We start from the raw sequence: 20,475 nt of genomic DNA, 5'->3' as shown, positions 1-20,475 counted from the left end.
GCCAGGTGAATCGTGAGGCCTAGAATCCCAAGAAGAAGGTCGAAGAATATTGATCCTGTTTTTTAAAACACTTTCTTTGAAGCGGCATTGAGAGGATGTTGGACATTTGTGGCCTGTAAGAGGAGAGAGAGGGTGTTAATGCCACTTTTGAGACCAATTCCTCCCTAAGTCACAGAACCCTTTATTCAGAGAGATGTCATATTATTATAGACAAAGTGCTTCATGGATCTGCTAAAGGCCCAACACAAAGATGTTCACGCGCTTTCTTTCCCGATGCGGGAATTACTCCACACTGTAAAGCAAAATACCTTAGCCATGCGGTGCCTGACTCACAGCAGGCTCCTTGCTATGTGCTTGCTGTCTGTTGAATAAGGGCATCGTGTTTGCTAAATAAATACATGTGCTTTCATCCTTCAATTTTGTGCAATATTTGTGTTCCTAATATGTAGGGTGCAAATTAAATTGAGAGGAGTGAATCCTATTCTTCAGGTGATTATACCATATAAATGTATAAATATAAATACTATAATTACACATATAAACTATATATTACTATAGCATATATTATACTATACAAATATGTAAATATATATATATATATCTATATAAAATGCCTGAACCATTAAATATATTTTTGATCCTATTTTAGTTGTTGTGTTTTTTAGCATGAAACTTTTTCACTTCTTATCACAGAACTCTCAATGTATAATGGTCTTCAATATTCAACATACTCAGTAATATTAAATTTTGAATATGAATATTTTTTCTATTTATTTCTTCATATGCTGGGTAGGCTACAAATACAAATAACATACCTCCCTCTAAAACATAAGTTGTCCATGAAACAATTCTTTAATCAAAACGATGTATTGCTTTTAAGACAAAAAAGAAGAAACTGCTGAGATTACATATCTCTGAGTTACTCCCAAAATAAGAAACATGTATGTTTGAGAAAAATAACAGTTATCAGTAGGAAAGTGGTTCCCTGTCCACCCTTCTCCACTCTTCAAGGAAGCAAGTGAATTGTTGGGAGCAACTAATGGTCCACCTATCCACCCAGGGATCCTTCATTAGTAGTTTTGGGGCTATGTTTCACATACTTATTAAGTGGTACTGCTTTTCTAATAGTGTATAAAGTAAAAAAAAAAAAAAATTAATTATAATCAAACGCAGATTTTTGTGGCATGTTGCAATATGAAATTGGGATTTGAATGACTTTAATAGTTTAACCAACACTGAATTCTTTGAAATTCCTTGATTATCACAAAGCTAAAAATCATTCCTCACCCTTGATTAGAGAAAAATCCGATTTTCCTCTTGCATTGCCTTCTTGAAAGAGATGATGTGGGAAAGTACCATGATGAATTGTCGAGGCTGAATCAAACAATATTGATTTTGTGTCTAACCCAGCATGTAGTCTCTCAGTTCTAACACCTCACCTGGAAACACATTGAGGCGGTTTCCACAATAAAGTCACCTGTGACTGCAAAAAAATTACTGGGGAAAGAGATAGGAGAACACATCTTTCTCCATAGTAATGCTCAAGTGTAATTCTTTCTTTTTCAAAAATGTACCTCTTTCCCCACCTTCAATTTTTGTGATTTTTAAAGACTGTGCCACAACTGCAGAGGAACTCTGTGGGAGAAGATGGCTCCCTGGGACCTGATTCACTGTTGTCACCAGTTCAGTCCCACCTTGTTCCCCAGTTAAAGGTGACTGTAGATTCCATTATGCACCACAGTGGGCAGAGGCACTAATCTGAGGCCTAACCCAGCCTCCCTGTTACCAGGGTTTTAAAGTAGCAGTGTAAAGCAAAGAGAGAAACTGAAGCCAATGACATGAAGAAAGAATTTGAAGCACCAAGAAGAAAGAAGGTAAAGTCAGGGTTACATCCATATCCTGGAAATGATGATGCCACAGCTAAGCAGACTAATGGATTAGTAAAATCGCCCAGAGAAACTCAGGGACTGAGTCACTTATAACCTAACATGTTTTTCGGCTGCTCTGACACCATATTTCATTCCTGAAGTGGCAGCAAAAGGAAACAGCGCTCATTCACACCACGATTGTGAGCGCTTAGTGTTTCTTCTCTCACATTGTGCAAACTAGCAGTTGAACTCTTAAAAAATCTCTTCAGCAAATCCAGTAACAATCTCAAATGCATTAGTCCTATTAACAGAAGGTTTATATTGAAAAGTTGTTGCAAGTTCAGCCTGAGAAGAATAGCAACTGCTCTCATGGTCAGGGTTTTGAAAAAAAGTGGCAGGTCCAAAGCCATTTAAAACTGTAAAGTGGCCTTCTGATGAATAAAATGACATTTCTGAGCTGGACATAATTGAAAGAGCTTTGTACTAACAGAAAAGCTAAGGAAGCTTTCCTATGGGAAGCTGGTGTGCAAAAGTCATTTCTGGCCAGTGTGAAACTGAAGGCCTCAGCAGCAAGAGGCCAGCACAGAGGCAGCAAGGGTAGAGAGGAGCGAGCTTCTCCTTTGTGTGTGGAATGACCTAAGATCAACTGCCACGAGACCCCATTGGGTGTGTGCTTTCCTACTCCAGGATGGGACAAAAGGCACTACTAATTTTCTGAGAGTTTTCTTTGCAGTGAAGATTAAATTGAGTTAAATTGATATTTTACCTCATCATCTCAGGGATTCTGCAGTGATTAAGCTTTGTGATGTTGACATATCTTCTGTGAGTGAAACTAACTGTGGAAACACATCTTCATCTGGAGCCTCATCTTTGCTTCTTCTTTCTATTATATATACAGTATGTGATCAATCCTTCACTACAATTTCTTATTTATAAAGAAGTGGAGAGCAAATTTCAATCCTAATAAAATCGTGTCTGAGCTATGGGTCAACTGACTAAAAAAAAGGAGAGTTTAGAACTTGATTCTGGAGGTAAATGAGGACAAGAGCTGCATATGAGGCTTATGGGACTTAGAGTGCTGACTTGGCCTGTAGCACTGGCATATCCCTGATATATCCTCAGACATATCTGACATATCAGTATCTGTTACACCATCGTTGAGACAATATCAGAAAAATGTTTTAAAATCTTTAGGGAAAAATATGTTGACAACTTCCTACTTGGAACAGGCTACTGTCCCAAATATTATTCAACTGAGCTGGACAAATTGAGTGACTGCTATATGCTAGAGATGGCTGACTCAATAGATGGGGCACCTTTGCCACCAGCATCCCTCCACTGGCAAGCTTCCAGTCAGGTTGCAGCCTGGCCATTTATAAACTGAGACACATTTTCCTAAAGAAACCACTTTTAAAGTAGTGGCTAGATTCTCAGGCCAATTCTCAGAAGCTAATTTAACTCATAATAAAGTGGAACTCAACTTCTAATAGAATCTTCAAACCTAGCTACCATTTACATCAGTGATTCTCAGCCCTGGCTGCTATGCACCATGCTATAATCACCTAGGAAGTTTTTTTTTTTTTTTTTTTCAAATATTTTAATAAGTACCAATATCCAGTCTATGCTGCCAGGACAATAAAATCTATTATCACTAGCAGTTGTGGGAAGTACAACTGGGGAAAAGGAGAGAGGACTCAGAAACAGTACCTCCAGGGAGATGGGGGCTGTCACCAGGAGGTAGAGGCCAAGGATCCAGGGACTGAAGGGTGAGGTCTGAAGGGGGAGCTAGTTAAACCTCCTTGGTCAGCACCCCTCTCCACTTCCTTTGTCAGGCTCATGAGGAATGAAAGAAGCTACCTTTAATCCATGTTCTTACTTTGGGGTAAGACTTTCATAAAATGTTGTCTCCTGTTTCACCCCTATGTAGCTCTTTTCATTTTTTTTTTCTTTGATTATAGCAGAAGTAAGGGGAAGGAGAGGCGAAAGGAGGGAATACAATAAGAGGGCTCCGAATATAGTTATCCAACAGCTTTCAGAGTTCAGTAGTTCTCCTGGTTACTTCCCTGCAACCCCTTTAGACAGAATTTTAGAGTGCAGAAACATGAGCATAAAGCCAGACGGAGGATCTCCTTCCCTGTTTTATTGAGTCTTCCTCATTTTTATAGTTGGGCATGGAGATTTCTTTTTCTGACATTCTGTGACTGTTGCAATATAGGAAAATCTGTGGCCATACAACATTCTTGCATTTTAATCAGTTGCTTTCACATAAGGAGCATTTTCTAAGTTCCATTTTGTATTTTCCCCCCCTTGGCATTTCCTAGGATATACTGCTTTGGCTCAGCGTTCTAGTTTCCTCTTTATAGCATTTTGGCTACTCTGGATCAACAAAAATATAGCACTTGAAGAATTTCAGAGACACTTGAAAACTATATCTTCAGTGTGAAGAATTATGGCTCTCATCTTCCTCTGGCAGAGAAGTGAAGGACTGTACCTTCTTAACATTTCTATAGTTCTAATTTTTCCCCTGATTTGGGCAGAATAAATTATTGTGAAAAGGGGAAGGTCGCCTACATTTCTGGAGGTTCTGGTGGTTGCCAGGGTGTGTACATAAGAAAATCTTCTCAAGTACATTTACTGTAGGGAACAAACACAGGACTTTCCCAACTGGTGGTCAGCTGAGCCGTGGGACGGACACTACCTCCACCAGAGATTCTTCCCTTCACCCAACAAGAAATTTAGATCAACAGGAAAATTTGGATGGATCACAAATGAAACATTTTCTGCTCTTAAGGCTCATTTCAACAGGCATCTAAAAGATAGAAGGGAAATTTTTTTAATTGAAATTTCTGGCAAATTTTAATTGAAATAGCATTCTGGTATGGTGGAAGAGTAGTTTGTTTTAATAGGTGAGAATCAATTACCCTGGACAATTTCAAGGAACGTTCCATCACTAAACTTGTTTAACTTCAGGTATTCAGATGGAACAGCCAAGCCGGAGTAGAATGGTTAGACCAGCACCTGCTTTGATCAGCTCATGATACCTTAACATTTGGCAAAGATCTTACACATAAGATAGTCAATTAATGTCAGCATATGGGGAAAATGACAGACTTTAAAGCCTCTTCTTTAGGTTAGAGGCTCTAAAATTCTAAATGCCTGAAGACTCATATGTCAGTTGTTGCTTCTGACCTTTTTGAATTGAATTATCTTCCTTTAGTGAGCCAGATAAAAACAATTTTAATAGACGGTGGAAATGGGGACTTAGCTTAGAGTTTCCCATTGAAAATAAATATTACCTTCAAAATAATTGGTTCCAGGACTTATTGAGCCATGTAACTCAGTCATAAATATGACAATAGCTTTGGATAAGCAAGAAGTGACTGCAAAATTAGTCTTTTTCAATCAAAGGAAGGTCTGACCTGCTTCGTATTTTTTAATCTCATTGTTAGGTGTGGCTGATCGCTTTGGCTCTAGCTGAGGTCGGTTTAATAGTGATCTTAGAGGTACTGGAGAAACTAGCAAGACTTGGACCCCCAGTTTCCTCTCTGGGGTAAAACAACCTCAAACCACTGTTACAGATTCTTGTTTAAATTTTTAGTAATTTAAAAGTTGTTTTTTAAATGTAAATTTTCATCTTAAAAGAGAATAGAAACTCAGAAAACATTTTTGTCAGGAGGAAGTTTCAGTCTTTTTCTCTGCTAGAACAATTTATGGAGGAAAAGCTTGGTTTAACTCAAGCTCTGGTTATGTCACAAAGTTAGGGGAAAGTAAGTCATTTTATTTCTCTTCCAAAGGAGGAAAAAGGGAGGAAAAGTTCTTTTATCTGTTTAGACATATACCTCCCTGATTATAATCTCTCTCTTTTTTTTCTTAAGTCATAAGGAAAATATATGCAGAAGGTATGGCTGATAGGAGAGCTGCAAGAGAAAGACCAACCCTTCCTTTAATTACATTTATCAGGTTAGCAGAGAACAGGCACCTGTGCCTTAGGTAGAGAAGCTGATTAGCATTCAGAGTACTGAAGCCTACATCAATTTAGGAAGGGCATGATTTCAAGATAAGTTGAAGGGTAAGTTAGGAAGAAGCAACTATTTTAAGCCTAAGTATAAAAGTAGGATCAGATCAAAGAAGGGTTGCTAATAAGAGTCAAGGATTAGTTGAAAGTAAAGTCCCTAATTATACCTAAAATATTCTATGGACTCAGTTGTGCTGGAAAAGATCTTAGAGGTCAACCGATCCAACTTCAATCTTTAGTTGCAAAGAAGAGACTCCTTCTTCAGCTGACACCAACCAAAGAGGGGGATTTATTAAATGTTGATAGAAACAAAGAACTGGAAGGAAGTCAGGGGTGGGGAGCGAAGTGGGTCCAGGAACTTCATCTTTACTTCAGGACTTACCTCTTTATCTCTTTTAGTAGATGTACATATCCACATCAGTGGCATAAAACTGTTGTGTGAACAAGTCTAAAGCTAAAATTCTAAAAGTGCTTTGAACTGAAGTTACAAGCACGAATCTATGAAGTGGTGATACAGCTCTGTACTAAAAATAAACTATATATTTACAATTTCTCTAACATGACTTTTATAGAATTGCACCTAATGATGAAAGACCCTAAGCAGATCTTCTAATTCTACTATCAGAGAAGCCATAGTCCAGGAAGAAGTGATATATCTAAGAATTCTCTAAGGGTTAATAGTGGAGCCAGAAGGACTGAGATCCTTTGCTGGCTGCTGTATCAGACATGCAATGCCTCATACAACACTAAGAACAGTGACCAAGAAAGAACTTATTTAAGAACCTGAGTTTAGATTATCCTTGGGCAAATATAATACTTTGTACAACCTTGGATGTTTATTTGTTTAATGGGAATACTAATATTCTCTAGAGGGTGGGGTTTTAGAGTATTACTTCTGGAGAATAATGCATAGTTATGACAGTTATAGGTCTGGTATATATCAATTCTCTGTAAATAATAGAAATTATCAGTTGAAATATCTGAATCAGCTTTTAGTGCCTGACAGATAACTCTAAAACTCAATGACTAATAAGAATAGTTCTATTGCCTACTCATACATCCCTGAGCAGCTCTACCTCCGCTAAGCTCAGCTGGATTTGGTTTTGATTTCAGCTCATGTCTGTACCATGAGGTTCTTCATTCCAGGACTGAGGCTAAAGAAACACTTACCTTAGATGTGTTGTTCTCATGATGGAGCAAAGAGTATAAGAAATGGGAACCATGTGATGCATCTTAAAATCCCTACAGGGAATTATCACGGTATTTGTTTCTGCTCATCTTCCAGTCTGAGAGAGTCATTTGACCATGCCCAGAGGCAGTGAGGAAGGGCTACTGCACTCAAAAGCAAGCTATGCTCAGAGAGAGGACTGCCAATACCACCTTGCAGAGGAAGAAAGCACTAAAACCTTTGGTCATTGTGATAGGGTCTGTAGAGTAGCCTGAGTACTATGCAACTCATACCCACACCAACTAAATGAATGCTGTGAATCTTCAAAGTCTGGGATCATGAGGGAAATCAGAGATCCAGGGAAGATAACAAAGTTATTTAGGATAGAGATTGGGTATGAAAGTACATAGCATCATTCCTTCTCCTAGAAACTTTACTAGGTGGATGAGATATTTACAGGTCATTAAATTAAATATTTCCAGGCCCGAAAGATACTACGAGGCATTTACATGCTTAGAGGAGGAGGCACATACCTTCATTTCCATATAAGTAAAGTAAGAGTTTATGTAAGAACTGTTTCCTTTGCCAACGCAACAGGTCATGAGCTTCCAGGTATGTACTGAGGAAGCCTTCCTGGTGATAAGTGGAGATTAGATGAGTTTGCTAATGATTTGTAACTTAGTTTATAACACAGATGATCACTACTAGGTGCATCCATCACCACACATTTTGAATTGTTTTTATTCTTCGTCATATGTTGTTTACATTTGTTCTCAATTCTGAATTAATGAGAAATTTAATGAGGAAGAGAAAACATAATTCTGCCAATTTTCTTCTGGATACTTTTCTCCAGATCCATAAATTTCCTACATTTGAAAAAAAAACTGTAAAAAACATCAAGATATTTCTAATATTTCAAAACATAATGTAACACAGAAAAATAAATCAGGTCTTCTTATGCATCCTGTCTCTAGCCCACAATGTAGTATGGAAATAAACACTGAAGGTATTTTGAGGTTCATTTCAGATTAGGAGACAGATCCTCACTAACCTATATTCCTGTTATTTTGTATGGACCCTCCCCTTAGCCTGGGAGACCTGCTTTCTTCTCTTTTACTGCCTACTTTCTACTTGATCTTCATCTCTAGTTCAGCCCCTACCTCCTGTTAAAGAAGGAATTCCACAACTCCCCCATTGTATTTCTTGCTCTTCCCTTGATACTCCCATAGCACTTACAGAATTACACACTTGATAGCCCTAGTTTTGAAAAGTCTTCAAGTCTGCCTCCCTGACATGAGCCTGAGTTGAGATGGGTAGGGGCAACTTGTTATTTCTATGTACCCAGTAATCTTTTGGATGTGTGAGAGCAGGCAGATTTGAAGCTCAATCAATTAGAAACTGGAGAGGTCATTTCAGGAAGAGGAAAAGCATACACAAAGATTAAGAGCCAGAGGTTAGCATGCACTAGGTATGTTTAAGGAGCCATAAGTGGGCCCAAATGACTGGAGTAGAGAGTTCAGGAAAAAGAGTCCTGGAAAAAACAATGCAAGTTTAGATTTGTTGGGAAAGGGCCTTGCAGGATACCCACTGTCTTGATTTGCTCTGGCTGTCATATGTCAAATTACCATAAACTTCATGACTTAAACTACACAAATTTATTTTCTTATAGTTTTGAAGGCTGGAAGTCCAAGCTCAGGGTACCAGTACTATTGATTTCTGGTGATGGCTTTCTTCCTAAATGTAGATGGCTGCCTTTTTGCTGTCCTTCATGTGGTGGAAAGAGGCAGAACTCCAGTGTTTCCTCTTCTCCTTACAAGGAAACAAATATCATCATGACACCCTCATAACCTCACCTAAAGTTATTTATCTCCCAAAGGTGCTATCACCAAATATTAAATATATCACACTTGGGGGTTAGGATTTCAAAGTAGGATTTGATGGAACGCAGTTCAGTCCATAGCACTCATCCATTCTGAGTGGCTGAGGAAATGGTCACCAGTAAATGAAATGGACCAAGGAGATCTCCATCAGCCATCCCTGCCTTTCCTGGGGTTCCATTGTTCATTTAAGAAATCCCAGAAATCAGCATCTCCAATTGAAAGGGCATTAAAGCCCCAGGGCAAGAATGAAATAACCTTTTAATTTTTGAGATGAATGAAAAAAGTAATTTTTGTGAGTGGTATCTTCTTTTTTTTACAGTAGCCATAAATCATACCTTTGGGAGCTGTGCTATTTTACTTTTAAATGTACATTTTGAAAAGAACACAGTCATTTCTTATTACTCTTCTTTTGTACAATTTCATTGCATTCATCACTAGTCAGAGGGTCCTGTTGATTCTGTGGCAGGAAAACTATTTACTATATTCCCAGTGCAAATGCCTATTGATTAGCACAGGCCTTCTGCATCAGCTGAGGGGGACAGCAGTATAGTCTTCCTCTAAGATCTACTGCTTTCTCCTTTTATCCATGGTAATTCTGATTGTTTCCCAGGCCTGAATTTTCTTAGCGTGGTACCTTCTCTTAAGAAATACCACCATAGTATGATGTTTTTATCCATTTGAAAATTTTATGTCCATTTGCAAATGATCCAAGCTGAGACTGAGAATTCTGGTGCCTGAATTGCAGAAAGTTGTTGGTGCCTAAAAAATTTGCTGGGCATGTCCCATTGATAGATAGTACAAATACACAGTGTTAATATAATGGGCAAACTCTGGAGCATTTCCATAGCTTTTGACTGTTGAATAATATACAAAAATATATGACTTGGGGACAGCTGATATTGTTTCCACACTTTGAGCTCTGCTTCCATTAGACTGGTTCACAATATTAGATTGAATCCCAAGGTACTACTGATAATCATCAGCTGTTTTTCTTGCCTAGTCTCTTTGTTTAAATGTGTTCTTTCATTATCCATGTGCTTTTGAAAAGAGTGGAGGAAAGAATGATTTTAATTGAATAATCTGTATTCTGCCAAGTATTCCTTCTTCCTAGGAAGGTATCTGGAAACTTACTTTGCTATTTTTATTTATCCTGCCAGTGTAGTATATTGATGAGAGAACTGAGGTCCAATAATGTTAAAATAAGACATGAAATATTGATTAATTCTTTTTTTAAATTCCCTTTTTACTCCAGAGTATTGCAGATTTCAGAAGCTACTGCCAATACTGTGCTCTCCAATAAACCTCCATTATTGGGAGGGTCTTGATCTCCTTCAGGCCTTGATAAATGCTTATTATGCTTCTTATGTGTTAGCTCTGAGTCTCCAGGCTTGACTTTCATTGGTTCCTGGAACAAATGAGAAATGGCAGAACTGACATTGCAAAGCTTGAGTCAGAGACCCCCAAAGGAACCATTCCATAAAGGGAGGCAGCCACAGAGACAGAGGCTCCCACCTGAAGCTGCTTTCCTTTCCCTAGTGTGCATCCTCCATTGCAGATCAAGACTGGCCCTTTGTTCTGATCCAACACTAGGATTGCTCATTCCTAGTGTTGTGTGAAAAGATAATGGGTCAGGATGGGTCAATCCTGAATGGTTTAAGAAAGACTTATAAAAGAAAGAAGGAAGAAAGATGCCAGTCTGGATGAGGAAAGTCTGAAGGACAGTGAGAAGACAGAATAAGAACCATAGCTAAGGAGAACTTGACTTTTCAGGGTCAGGGAACCCTCAGAGGAAACCACACTTTAAGAGGAACAGGCATGGGAGTCACAGGCAAGAGATCTACTATCCTATTAGAACCCAGGTGAGCTTGGAAAAGAGGGGAATCTGGAAAAATGAGAGAACTGCACAGGAAAACCTCCCACAACAAAGAATTATCTTATCCAAAATGCCAAAAGTGTTGAGACTTGAGAAACCTTGAACTAGAGAAAGTGCTATCATTTTACCCATCAAAGTAAAAGCTTCTAGAGTTCAAAACCCAAGTTGTGGAAGAGACAGTTTTGAATAATTAGCAGAGCATCCTGTGAACAAATAATAAATTTAGCATGATCCAGTTTTATTTTGAAGAGTAACCTTTGCAGAGTACTCAGTTCCTCCTCTAAAAGTATCCAAAACAAAAAAGTTACTCTGTAGAGTTTCTGGTTTTCCAGGGAATAGGAAAAAAGTGCTTCACATTGTTTCCAGAAATAAGAAGAGGTGTATGCTTAAAAGCAGGCAAAGGAAAGATGCTGACAGCCAGTATTGTGATTGGTAAAAATTAGGATAGTTTGACAGACAACAAATCCTTGTATTCAGGTGATGGCCTTAAGTTATCACGGAATAAGGGTAAACATCAAGGAGTAAAGTTGCTTATATTTTATCAGTAATAAACTAGATGAAAGATCATATTTTAAAAGATATGCCTTCAAGCATGTGCTACATCAAGGTGTTGACAGCATCATTTTTCCAAGGGATGCACAGGTATATTTAAGTGGTTTCCAGGTTATAAGTATCTTGATTACCAAGGAGCAGTGGGAGGCAGAGCTGGCCGGTGGAAGCAAATGATTGATAACTTCCTGGTAACTCTTCTGCCTTTATTTTCCCCTGCCTGGCTCACTAGCTCATTATTCCACTGCATTAATTTAAGCTTTTCTATTGTACTGAATTAGGAGCTTAAATTCTCTTATCATCCCTATGGGAGTCTTGATTGCTTATTTGTGGATGATAATAATTGCTTTTATTGATCCTTAAATGTGGAAGGTATAAAAAGTAGTATGGTTGATGGCCAGCTGGTACATAGTGCTGTGGGCATGACAAATTACAATATTTGGCCCCAGGATACACTCCTTAAGAATTTTAAACCATTTGATAGTGATCGCTAGGTCTCTTCAAACTGAAAAATATAAACAAATTCATGTACATCAGTTCAAGTCTTTTTGTGTTGTTTTATTGAATCCTGAAAGGTTTACTTGGGTATAGTTTATAATCCTTTGTAACACACCCACACAACAACACAGGAGAGTTTGCATATGGTACAACTACAAGAATTCCCAGAGCCAGGGCCATCCAGACCAGTGCATTCCTCCAGGGACTCAAAACACCAGCTATTTGTTTGGAAGAATTCTAGCATTTGCTAGAATACTAGCAGTTGCTAGTATTCCATTCAAGAATCTTTGTGAGGACATTAGCTTTGAGCATTTTGAGAACAAAGCACTCTGAAGGTCTCAGCATGTACTGTAGATAGGAAACCTCATGCCATTTCATATCCCAAATATATCAGAGGCATTAGGGGGAAAAATGCAACTGTCTAATTAAGTGCTGTTTTTTAGGACAGGACACTTGGGCAGTATGAGCCTCCTGCGTCTGAATCAAATGCAACACACATTGTTGGAAGAGCTTTTGGGCTAATTAGCATGAACTGTCTACTCAGAAACAATATAAATCAGGTTAGACCTAAAAGGAATCAAGTAACATAAATACCATAAAATTTCCTTATTAGGTGGTAAGGTGGAAAGATATTTGACCAGATGCCAAAGCCTGCAATTCCTGACCCCTTATCCTGTGGTCAAGTGAAGACAGATAGAGGAGCCACTGAAAGAGGTGTGTCCTATTACCCTTTGAGGGCTCCACCCCAAATGCTTACTGTTGAACTCTCAGAAGTGACTATCTGGTCTGGACCAGAATAAGTCAGGAGAGCTTCTTTTGCACAGTTGTGGTCCATATGTCCCACAAAGGATCCCCCTTTATCTTGGACCTGGAATGCCATATGGATCCTTGACTGTTGACAATTTTGGGGAGGCACGATGTCAAAGGAATGACCATTTACCCTGACTTATATTTATCCTCATTCAAATTAAGCTTCACCCTCAGCACTATGGTCTAGTTAAGTCCTCAGCCTTGGACAGTCATTTTGCACTTTCTGTGAATGGCAATGTGAACAGGCAAACACAAAGTTCCTCCCCTAAAACTTTTAGTGATTACCATTGCAAGGAAAAACTTTCTAGACACTTTATTTTACATCTATCCCATGCATTTTGTGTCATACCCAGCACATAAGTGAGCACTAAATGTGATCTGACTAATGCAATTGCTAATTGCAACATCCAGCATGCAGAGAGCATGGTACTGCCCAATGGTTAATGCTTAATCACAGATTGATGATGGAGGGTGACAATCACAGAATCATCTATTTTAAAACTGGAGGAAACTTTACTTATGACTTAGTTCAATCATCTCATTTTAGAAACAAGGATACTGAGACTCAAAGAGGCTAGCTGTCCACAGCCTCTCATTCAAGTAGTGACAGAGCTGGAACGTGAGATCAGGCAACTTCACTTCAGTTCTGTACTCCACTCTGTACTGACTCTGAAATAAATGGGCCTGTGCTTTATTGTATTGTATTGTGATCAATTGTATTAATGTGTGTTCCTCCTCCATTAGATCATGTGCTCCTTAGGAAAATATTTATCAACAGCTTCTAGCACAGTCAGTGACACTTAATAGGATACCAATAAATATTTGTTGGAAAAATAAAATAAGTGGGTGAAGAAGTGAGACATATTTTTCTCATTATGTTCAAGCAAATGCTGTAATTTTCAGCGATCTCTACCAGCGCTTATGTAGACTAGTAATGAAGAAGGATAAGAGGATATAAAGGGAGTAAAATGTGGAAAAAGTAGCATGAGAAAGCAAGAAGAGAAGTTATACAGTACATAGATAAAATGCCTGCATTCACTTTGGAAGTATTTATTTATTTGTACAGGGGATTGAACATGGGGCACTTAACCACGGAAGCACATTCCAACCCTGTTTTTGTATTTTTTTTTAGAGACAAGGTATCACTGAGTTGCTTAGCACCCACTAAGTTGCTGAGACTGGCTTTGAACTCATGATCCTCCTGACTCAGCCTCCTGAGCCTCTGAGATTACAGGCATGTGTTACCTCGCCTGGCCACTTTGGGAGATTTTTGTCAAGACATTTGCCTCTTCTGACCTCTCCCACTTTTCAAATTAGCAGATCCTATCATTGCTGCTCCTTCTCAGACCCTAGACTGCAGAATGAGAGCAGGCTAAGTCACAGAGTAAGCAAAGCTGCCCCATGGTCTGTCTTACCTTTCTCTGGAACCTCTTCCCACCCACATAGCACATACTACTGACTTGTGTTGGTGCTCCTATTCTTATCACAAAGGAAAGTGCATATAACTCAATGTGGTCCAATTTCTGGAAATCAGTGTCCCCAGTCAGTGCTACATCTAGAGGCATTGGCTGCCCTTCCACTTCAACAACTGTGCTTCCCAACTCCTCATTGGACATACCAAGCACACTTTCATTTTTGTTATTTTGCCCTTGTTGGTTCCTCTTCCTGAAATACTTTTCTCTGGTATGGTCCACATGACTTCTCATCTGCCAAACACTCCTAACCCCACCTCCACTCACAAACCTTAATTTTTTTTTTTTTTTTTTTTTTTTACATTTTTACCCCCATTATCAAAAGAGCCTCCCCTGACCAATGTTTATAGCACAGTTGCCTTTAAACCTATTCCTCCATGCTCCATAAAGGCATTAATTTGGTGTTTGGACAACTGCTATATTTCTAGCCTCTAGAATAGTGATTAATGCATAGTAAGGATCCGATAAAAATGTGTTGATGAGGTTGGTAACATAGGTCTTACAAGGGAAAAGTCCTATCTTACATACCTGAAAGACGGTTTAGAGAAACTTTGGATGCTTTCATAGATTAAGCCACTCACCTACACTGCACCCTATTGACACTTAAAAACCCAAGAAGCCTTCAAGAAAGTGATCTGTCCAGGTAAGCAAGGCAACACCATTATCATTCAGTTCCCATCTGGGCTCCACACAACTTTTAGAAAACTCTGTTCTCTGATAGAGAGCACTAATTTGTGTCTTATGGAAAATCAAATAAATTATTTTTCACCTGAAGGGAGCAGGATTATTTGACTTCAGATATTTGCCATATGGCTTCTCTATCACATAACATAGCTTTGAGGCTTAAGGTAGTAAGAGCAAGAGCATGTCTATAAATTATTCAGAGATAATTCAAAATAAGTGTGCATCCTTGACAGATTGTCAAGTTTCTTAATGCTTCTTGGTAACAAGTGCTATGTTTCTGATAAAGTGTTGCTTGTTTCTCACCACACTTCATTTTTGTTCTGTGTATGTTTTCTGTGTTGTTTTGTTTGTTGTTTTTATTCCCCACAGAGTCCAGTCTGGCTCCTACCTCAGCACGGGGTGGTTTACCTTCCTTCTGGCCATGGATGCCTGTTACGGCATCCACGTCTACGGGATGATAAATGACACCTACTGCAAGTAAGATCACAGGAAATTATTTTTATGCAGCTCCAATTCTGATATCTTGTCAAAATATCACAATTCATTTTAATGTCATAAATCTGAGAAACAGATAAAGCAACAATTATTTCCTGGTGTTCTTTGCTGACATGACATTTTATTGTCAGTGCATCAAGTTGTGACTTTTAGGGGTGATAAAAAGAAAAATATTTACCACAGACTAATGTCAAATGTCAGAAGGAACACTTTTCCCTTAATCAGTGGCGTGTCAGGGACTTGTAGCTTGGAAATTTGGAACAAGTTTAGTGGCAATTTAATTTGCAAAAGTGAGTTTGTCATCTCTGTGCTCTAATGGCTTGATGGATGGCTATCCACTCAATAGTTATATTTGATCATGAAGGACAAAATGTCCTGAAGCCTCAGAGAAACTGACAGCTTAATAAGAATGACTGGAAATTATATTTCACTAATAAGTGAGTAATCTGCTAGATCCTTATTTAAAATGAATGTGTTTATCCATAGTATATCCTAGCTGGGGCATAGTTTCTAATTAGATAATAAAACAAACCCTCCATGCTTCATCAGGGTAATGAAATATATTCTCTACCAACAATTGACACAAAATAACTCAGAGACTGTTTTAATCATATTGTCAAAATGGTAATACTCAGCCACAATCTTCATGAAAAAATATTTCTAACCTAACTGTATACATATAGTGGAGCACAGATGAACCCAAAGTTTTACTGTTGAAACATCACAAAATTTCTTTAAATTCTGTAAGAGCATCAGTCTGGCCAAGTTTGCTTCCATTATACACCATTTCCTCTTTCAAAGGACAGCCATATGTTTGAATGTAATTGGTGTGATGTATAAATTTTCCTCGATCTATGAAAGCACTAAAAACCTGGTACATCTTCCTAAAAGCTTTCATACATAATAGCTTTTAACTGAGTTCATCAACAAGAATCATCTATGGGTTTTCAAGTAAATGCATTTACTGGGCACCTAATGGATTCTTGTAAGTGAATGCTTCATTCTTCATCTCAATCTTTCTCTCCCTTTCCTTTTTTTCTTTTTTAGGACAGAAGGGTATAGAAAAGTCCCCTATCATTACTATGAACAAGGAAGAGATGAGTGTGATGAGTATTTTCTTCATGAACATGCCCCATATGGGGGACACAGGTTTATCACTGAAAAGAAAGTGTTTGCTAAATGGGCCAAGAAACACAGAATAATATTTACACACCCAAACTGGACAGTGTCTTGATGTTGATTTTTCTGATCTTGCCACATCACTTGTCCTGATCGTGATATAACAACTGTGATGCTGGTGATGCCAATGACCATGAAGGTGATGATAAAGACGACAGCAACAATGCTCAAGTCCCTGTACATTCTTCGATATGGATGGTGACTCTGCTAGAAATTTGAACCTGGGATTCCGTGGAGGGTGGTGGTACACATTATGTTCTTTATGAAGGTTCAACACTACATACTGCACTTTATAATTTAACTGGAATCGAAATGAAGGCCAGTGATATGATAACTGTGACTTAAGAAATGGAAGATTACCCTTCAAGATAGCTGCCCAGAATTGTTAAACAGTAACTTTCAAAAGTTATAGAATTTGGCCTCATGAGGAGGGGTTACTGAGTCTATGGGCAGCAACACCCTCTTGAAGAATGGTTAACTGTCAAACACTGTCCCAAGAAATGCTATCAGGGTACAAGTATCTTATCACAGTTTACTAATTAACCTGAGGAAGGGAAGGTATCTCTCTGATATGCCATCTTCCCTCTTCCTGTGGTCCTTCCAATAGCTGAAGCCTCAGGCCATCACCTAATTAGCAATGAAGACATCATGGAAGTCCTACAGATCAGGGTCACTTGACTATCTCAACACGTAATCCAAAATGTACCAAGTAGCAAATCTTGATGAATCTCCTCTCTGACCACTTCATGCTTACTACTCAAAACATCATAACTAAACATAGTATCGGAATAATGTTTAGTTATTTTGACTGAGTCCTAAATACTTCTGAAGACTATTTAACATGTAAGATACCAACTTCAACACTGTAATAACATATACTGTGAAACTTTCCTAAAACATAACCAAAGGGTTTCCTAACTCTGCTTCAACATCCAGCAACACAAAATTACATGCTTTTTAAAATCATGAAACAGGGAAAGCAAAGCATATTTTTACATCAATTTGTATCCTATCATACTTCATAGTATATATTTGTATATTAAAATTTCTATTTTATAGGCCCAAGATGTGTCTTTCCATACATTACAGTATCATTGCCAAGTGCCGACTGTTAGACATGAGTGATTCCTTATATTACTTCTGAACAGAACTTTTGCCTTCTTGGGGTTAATTTTCCCCATAGTTTATCAGTTGTTATACCATAATAACAATAATAATGACCTTAATGTCCAAAGTGCTTTGTCATTTAGAGTCCTTTCACATGCCCTATATCATGTGATGCCCGTGACCACCTCATTGAACTATTGCCTGCATATTCTGCCATCTCTTTAGTAGTTGATCTATAATTTGTTGATTGTTCTGATATACACCATATTTCTTTTCACTTGCTAATATTTGCATAGACTAGCATTTATATAGATTAGTAACCAATTGATTGCAATGCCAAATACAATATATTATATCAAGGTAATACAAAAAGTATCATAAAGATGGTCTTGGCCATTGGCTAGGACCCCCATGAACTTAAGTACTTTTGATTATTTTTCTTTTGTTCATTTGTTTGTTTTTGTTAATTGCTCTATTTAGATAGGGAAAAGATAGGGAAGTAGGGACAATAGGAATGAATGAAGGTAGAGAAATACTTTCCTGTCCTAGGCTTAAGCAACTGTTTTCTGTATCCTCATTGCTCATTAAACATTAGAGGGTTCATTTGCTGAGAGGGTAGCTAGGAGTCCAGGTACTTCCTTGCAGAATGATTTAAAAGTCAAAAGCCAGGCTCGACTTAAAGAATATTTAAGAGGCTGGAAGTGATGATGCATTGCACCTCAGGAAGAGTTGGCATGTATTTACCAGTACTAAGTATCAAGATGAATTATCATTAAAATGTGCTGATCTGGGTAAAAGCCTCTCTCCTGCTCCTCTTCTGCCCATTTGATACCCATGTCCATAAAAATTCCCAAGGTCCAGTTTCATCATTGAAGTGAGTTGGTCTTATTTCGTTGTTTCCTTGTGTGATTTTCAGATCTCTGAATATTTTTTTGAGCTAATGATGAATCGAAATGTCCACGCAAAAATCAACAGATACAAATGTTAAAATTGTAATACAGTGTTTTTCTCCCTGTTGTGATACAGAAATTCCACTTTTAAATAAAAAGGAATCCTTGATTAATCAGAAAGCTTTGGGGAATGCCATGACCTAATTTATTTAATTTCCTAATAAATGGAGGGTCAACTCTTATTTGGTTTTGCTCTTACTGATGAAAACCTTTTGAAAATATGGTTGCTCTCTGGCCTCATTCTATGGTTCCCTGATGAAGGAGGCCCCAGTGCTCCGTCTCCTCACTCCACGTGTGCAGAAAAGGCAGACACCAGACTTGCAGTGCGGAGATTGCTCCTCTCTTCTGCTCTTCCTTCCCTACTCCCTTTCTCCCTCTTCTCTTCCTTTCCTTTCTTTTTCTTTCTTTTGTTTTTAAACAAAATTCCTACTCTGCATTTTTCATTGTTGTTGTCTTTCATCTCTTTTTTTTTCCCCCCTAAAATCAGAAACAGAAAAATTTTATTCTCAACTTGGAGACCCAGTTGAATTATCTCCAGTGTAATTGCGATTTTGGTAGAAACTCTTGACTTCCTTTCCTCTGTAGTCTTAATTTTCTGTGCTACCATTTCCTAATTCTTATTCCAGCTTTCTAATTTTAGTGGAAATGCAGTTGAATTTCTCCCATGTTTGGAAGAAATTTTTCATCTCAGATTTGCTGATAGAGAAGTATGAGGCAATTTCTAGACATTTCCACAGGTTGTGGTCAACTGAAAAGGATTTCATCCAGCATCTAAACACTGGAATATGTAAATGAACTCACTCATCACTGATGTGCACCTATCCTGGACATTAATTAATATCTGTGAAAAATAAAAGTGTTTTAATATGACCCAAGGCTCTAGGCAAAACTATGAAAAATGCCGTTATTTTCTGAAATCAGTATAAAAGCATGTGTTAAAATAATAATAATATTATTAAAATAATATCATTAAAATAATAATAATATTTCTAGTTCTGCAGAAACCTAGTAAAAGCAAGTTTAAAAACAATTTTACAATGAATGTTTGAATCCTTTCTAAGTTAACCTAGTGTCAAGTAGTGATGATTTTTATTACGATGCTCGCACAGTTTTACCAGAACTATCAAATAAAATAAAATTTGGTAAGATTTGGGGTGATGTTTGAACATTTGGACATAGAGTCCATTTGTGTATGAATATAATTATTTGCATATATATATACTTATATACTTATAACTATGTAACTATATATGAAAGCATACATGTGATCCTATATTCTTCACTGATGTATGAATCACAAAAAAACCCTATTTTAGACTCCATCTGAAATTTGTTGGGTTTCATTTTGAATCCTATGAAAAAAGCAGAAATTCAAAGTAAAAGTACTGATTGCTGAGAGTACATAAAATCATATTCAATAGCTGGCCAGAAGGATAAAGCTAGATAAGACGCTAAATCTAGAACCGGGAACACAATTAGATGCCACAGTTGTCACAAATCAGACTTGTAAGTATAGCAATCTGTATCGTAAGACTCTGCCGATTGCAGCTTAGCTAAAATCACATTGAAAAACATTGCATCAGGCTTCATTCATGCAGAAGTAAATGAACACTGGTCCCCCTATTCAAATAAGGCAGTCTTTAGCATAAGCAGGACTCAGATTTGCATGATTTTTATTATATAGCTAGAGAACTGTGACCATTGTGAAAAAAGGAAATTATATAAGGAGATTGCTCTTTGAGGATTGGGTATGAATCAGCTGGTCTGGGAACAAAAGTATGAATTGGGGACCTGTTGACCTTCCAAGAAATATAAAGCCATCAGAAGAGAATCATTCATGGCTTCCTTAGAATAAAGACAACACTTGAGTACTTCACCTGGTGGTGTTAATTGGATGCTAATTATGAGATGAGTTTAATTTTGATAG

At 37.8% G+C, this 20,475-nt stretch overlaps 1 protein-coding gene across 2 annotated transcripts in view; it reads left to right on the top strand.

Moving 5' to 3' along the window:
- The window catches only part of St6galnac3 (ST6 N-acetylgalactosaminide alpha-2,6-sialyltransferase 3), a 526,703-nt gene extending 507,770 nt beyond the window's left edge, over positions 1-18,933 (top strand). The window contains exons 4-5 of one of the 2 annotated variants that reach the window (XM_047534319.1): positions 15,187-15,294; positions 16,360-18,933. In XM_047534319.1, coding sequence (XP_047390275.1) covers positions 15,187-15,294; positions 16,360-16,546 — 295 coding nt within the window. In that variant the 3' untranslated portion in view covers positions 16,547-18,933. The remainder of the gene's footprint in view (positions 1-15,186; positions 15,295-16,359) is intronic. The other variant, XM_047534454.1, reaches the window with a different exon arrangement.
- Positions 18,934-20,475: the final 1,542 nt, after the last annotated feature.

The sequence above is a fragment of the Sciurus carolinensis genome, chromosome 1, assembly GCF_902686445.1.
Source record: "Sciurus carolinensis chromosome 1, mSciCar1.2, whole genome shotgun sequence".
In the NCBI taxonomy this organism is placed as follows: domain Eukaryota; kingdom Metazoa; phylum Chordata; class Mammalia; order Rodentia; family Sciuridae; genus Sciurus; species Sciurus carolinensis.
Note: the sequence above shows the minus strand (reverse complement) of the source record. Positions and strands in the feature narration are given on the sequence as shown.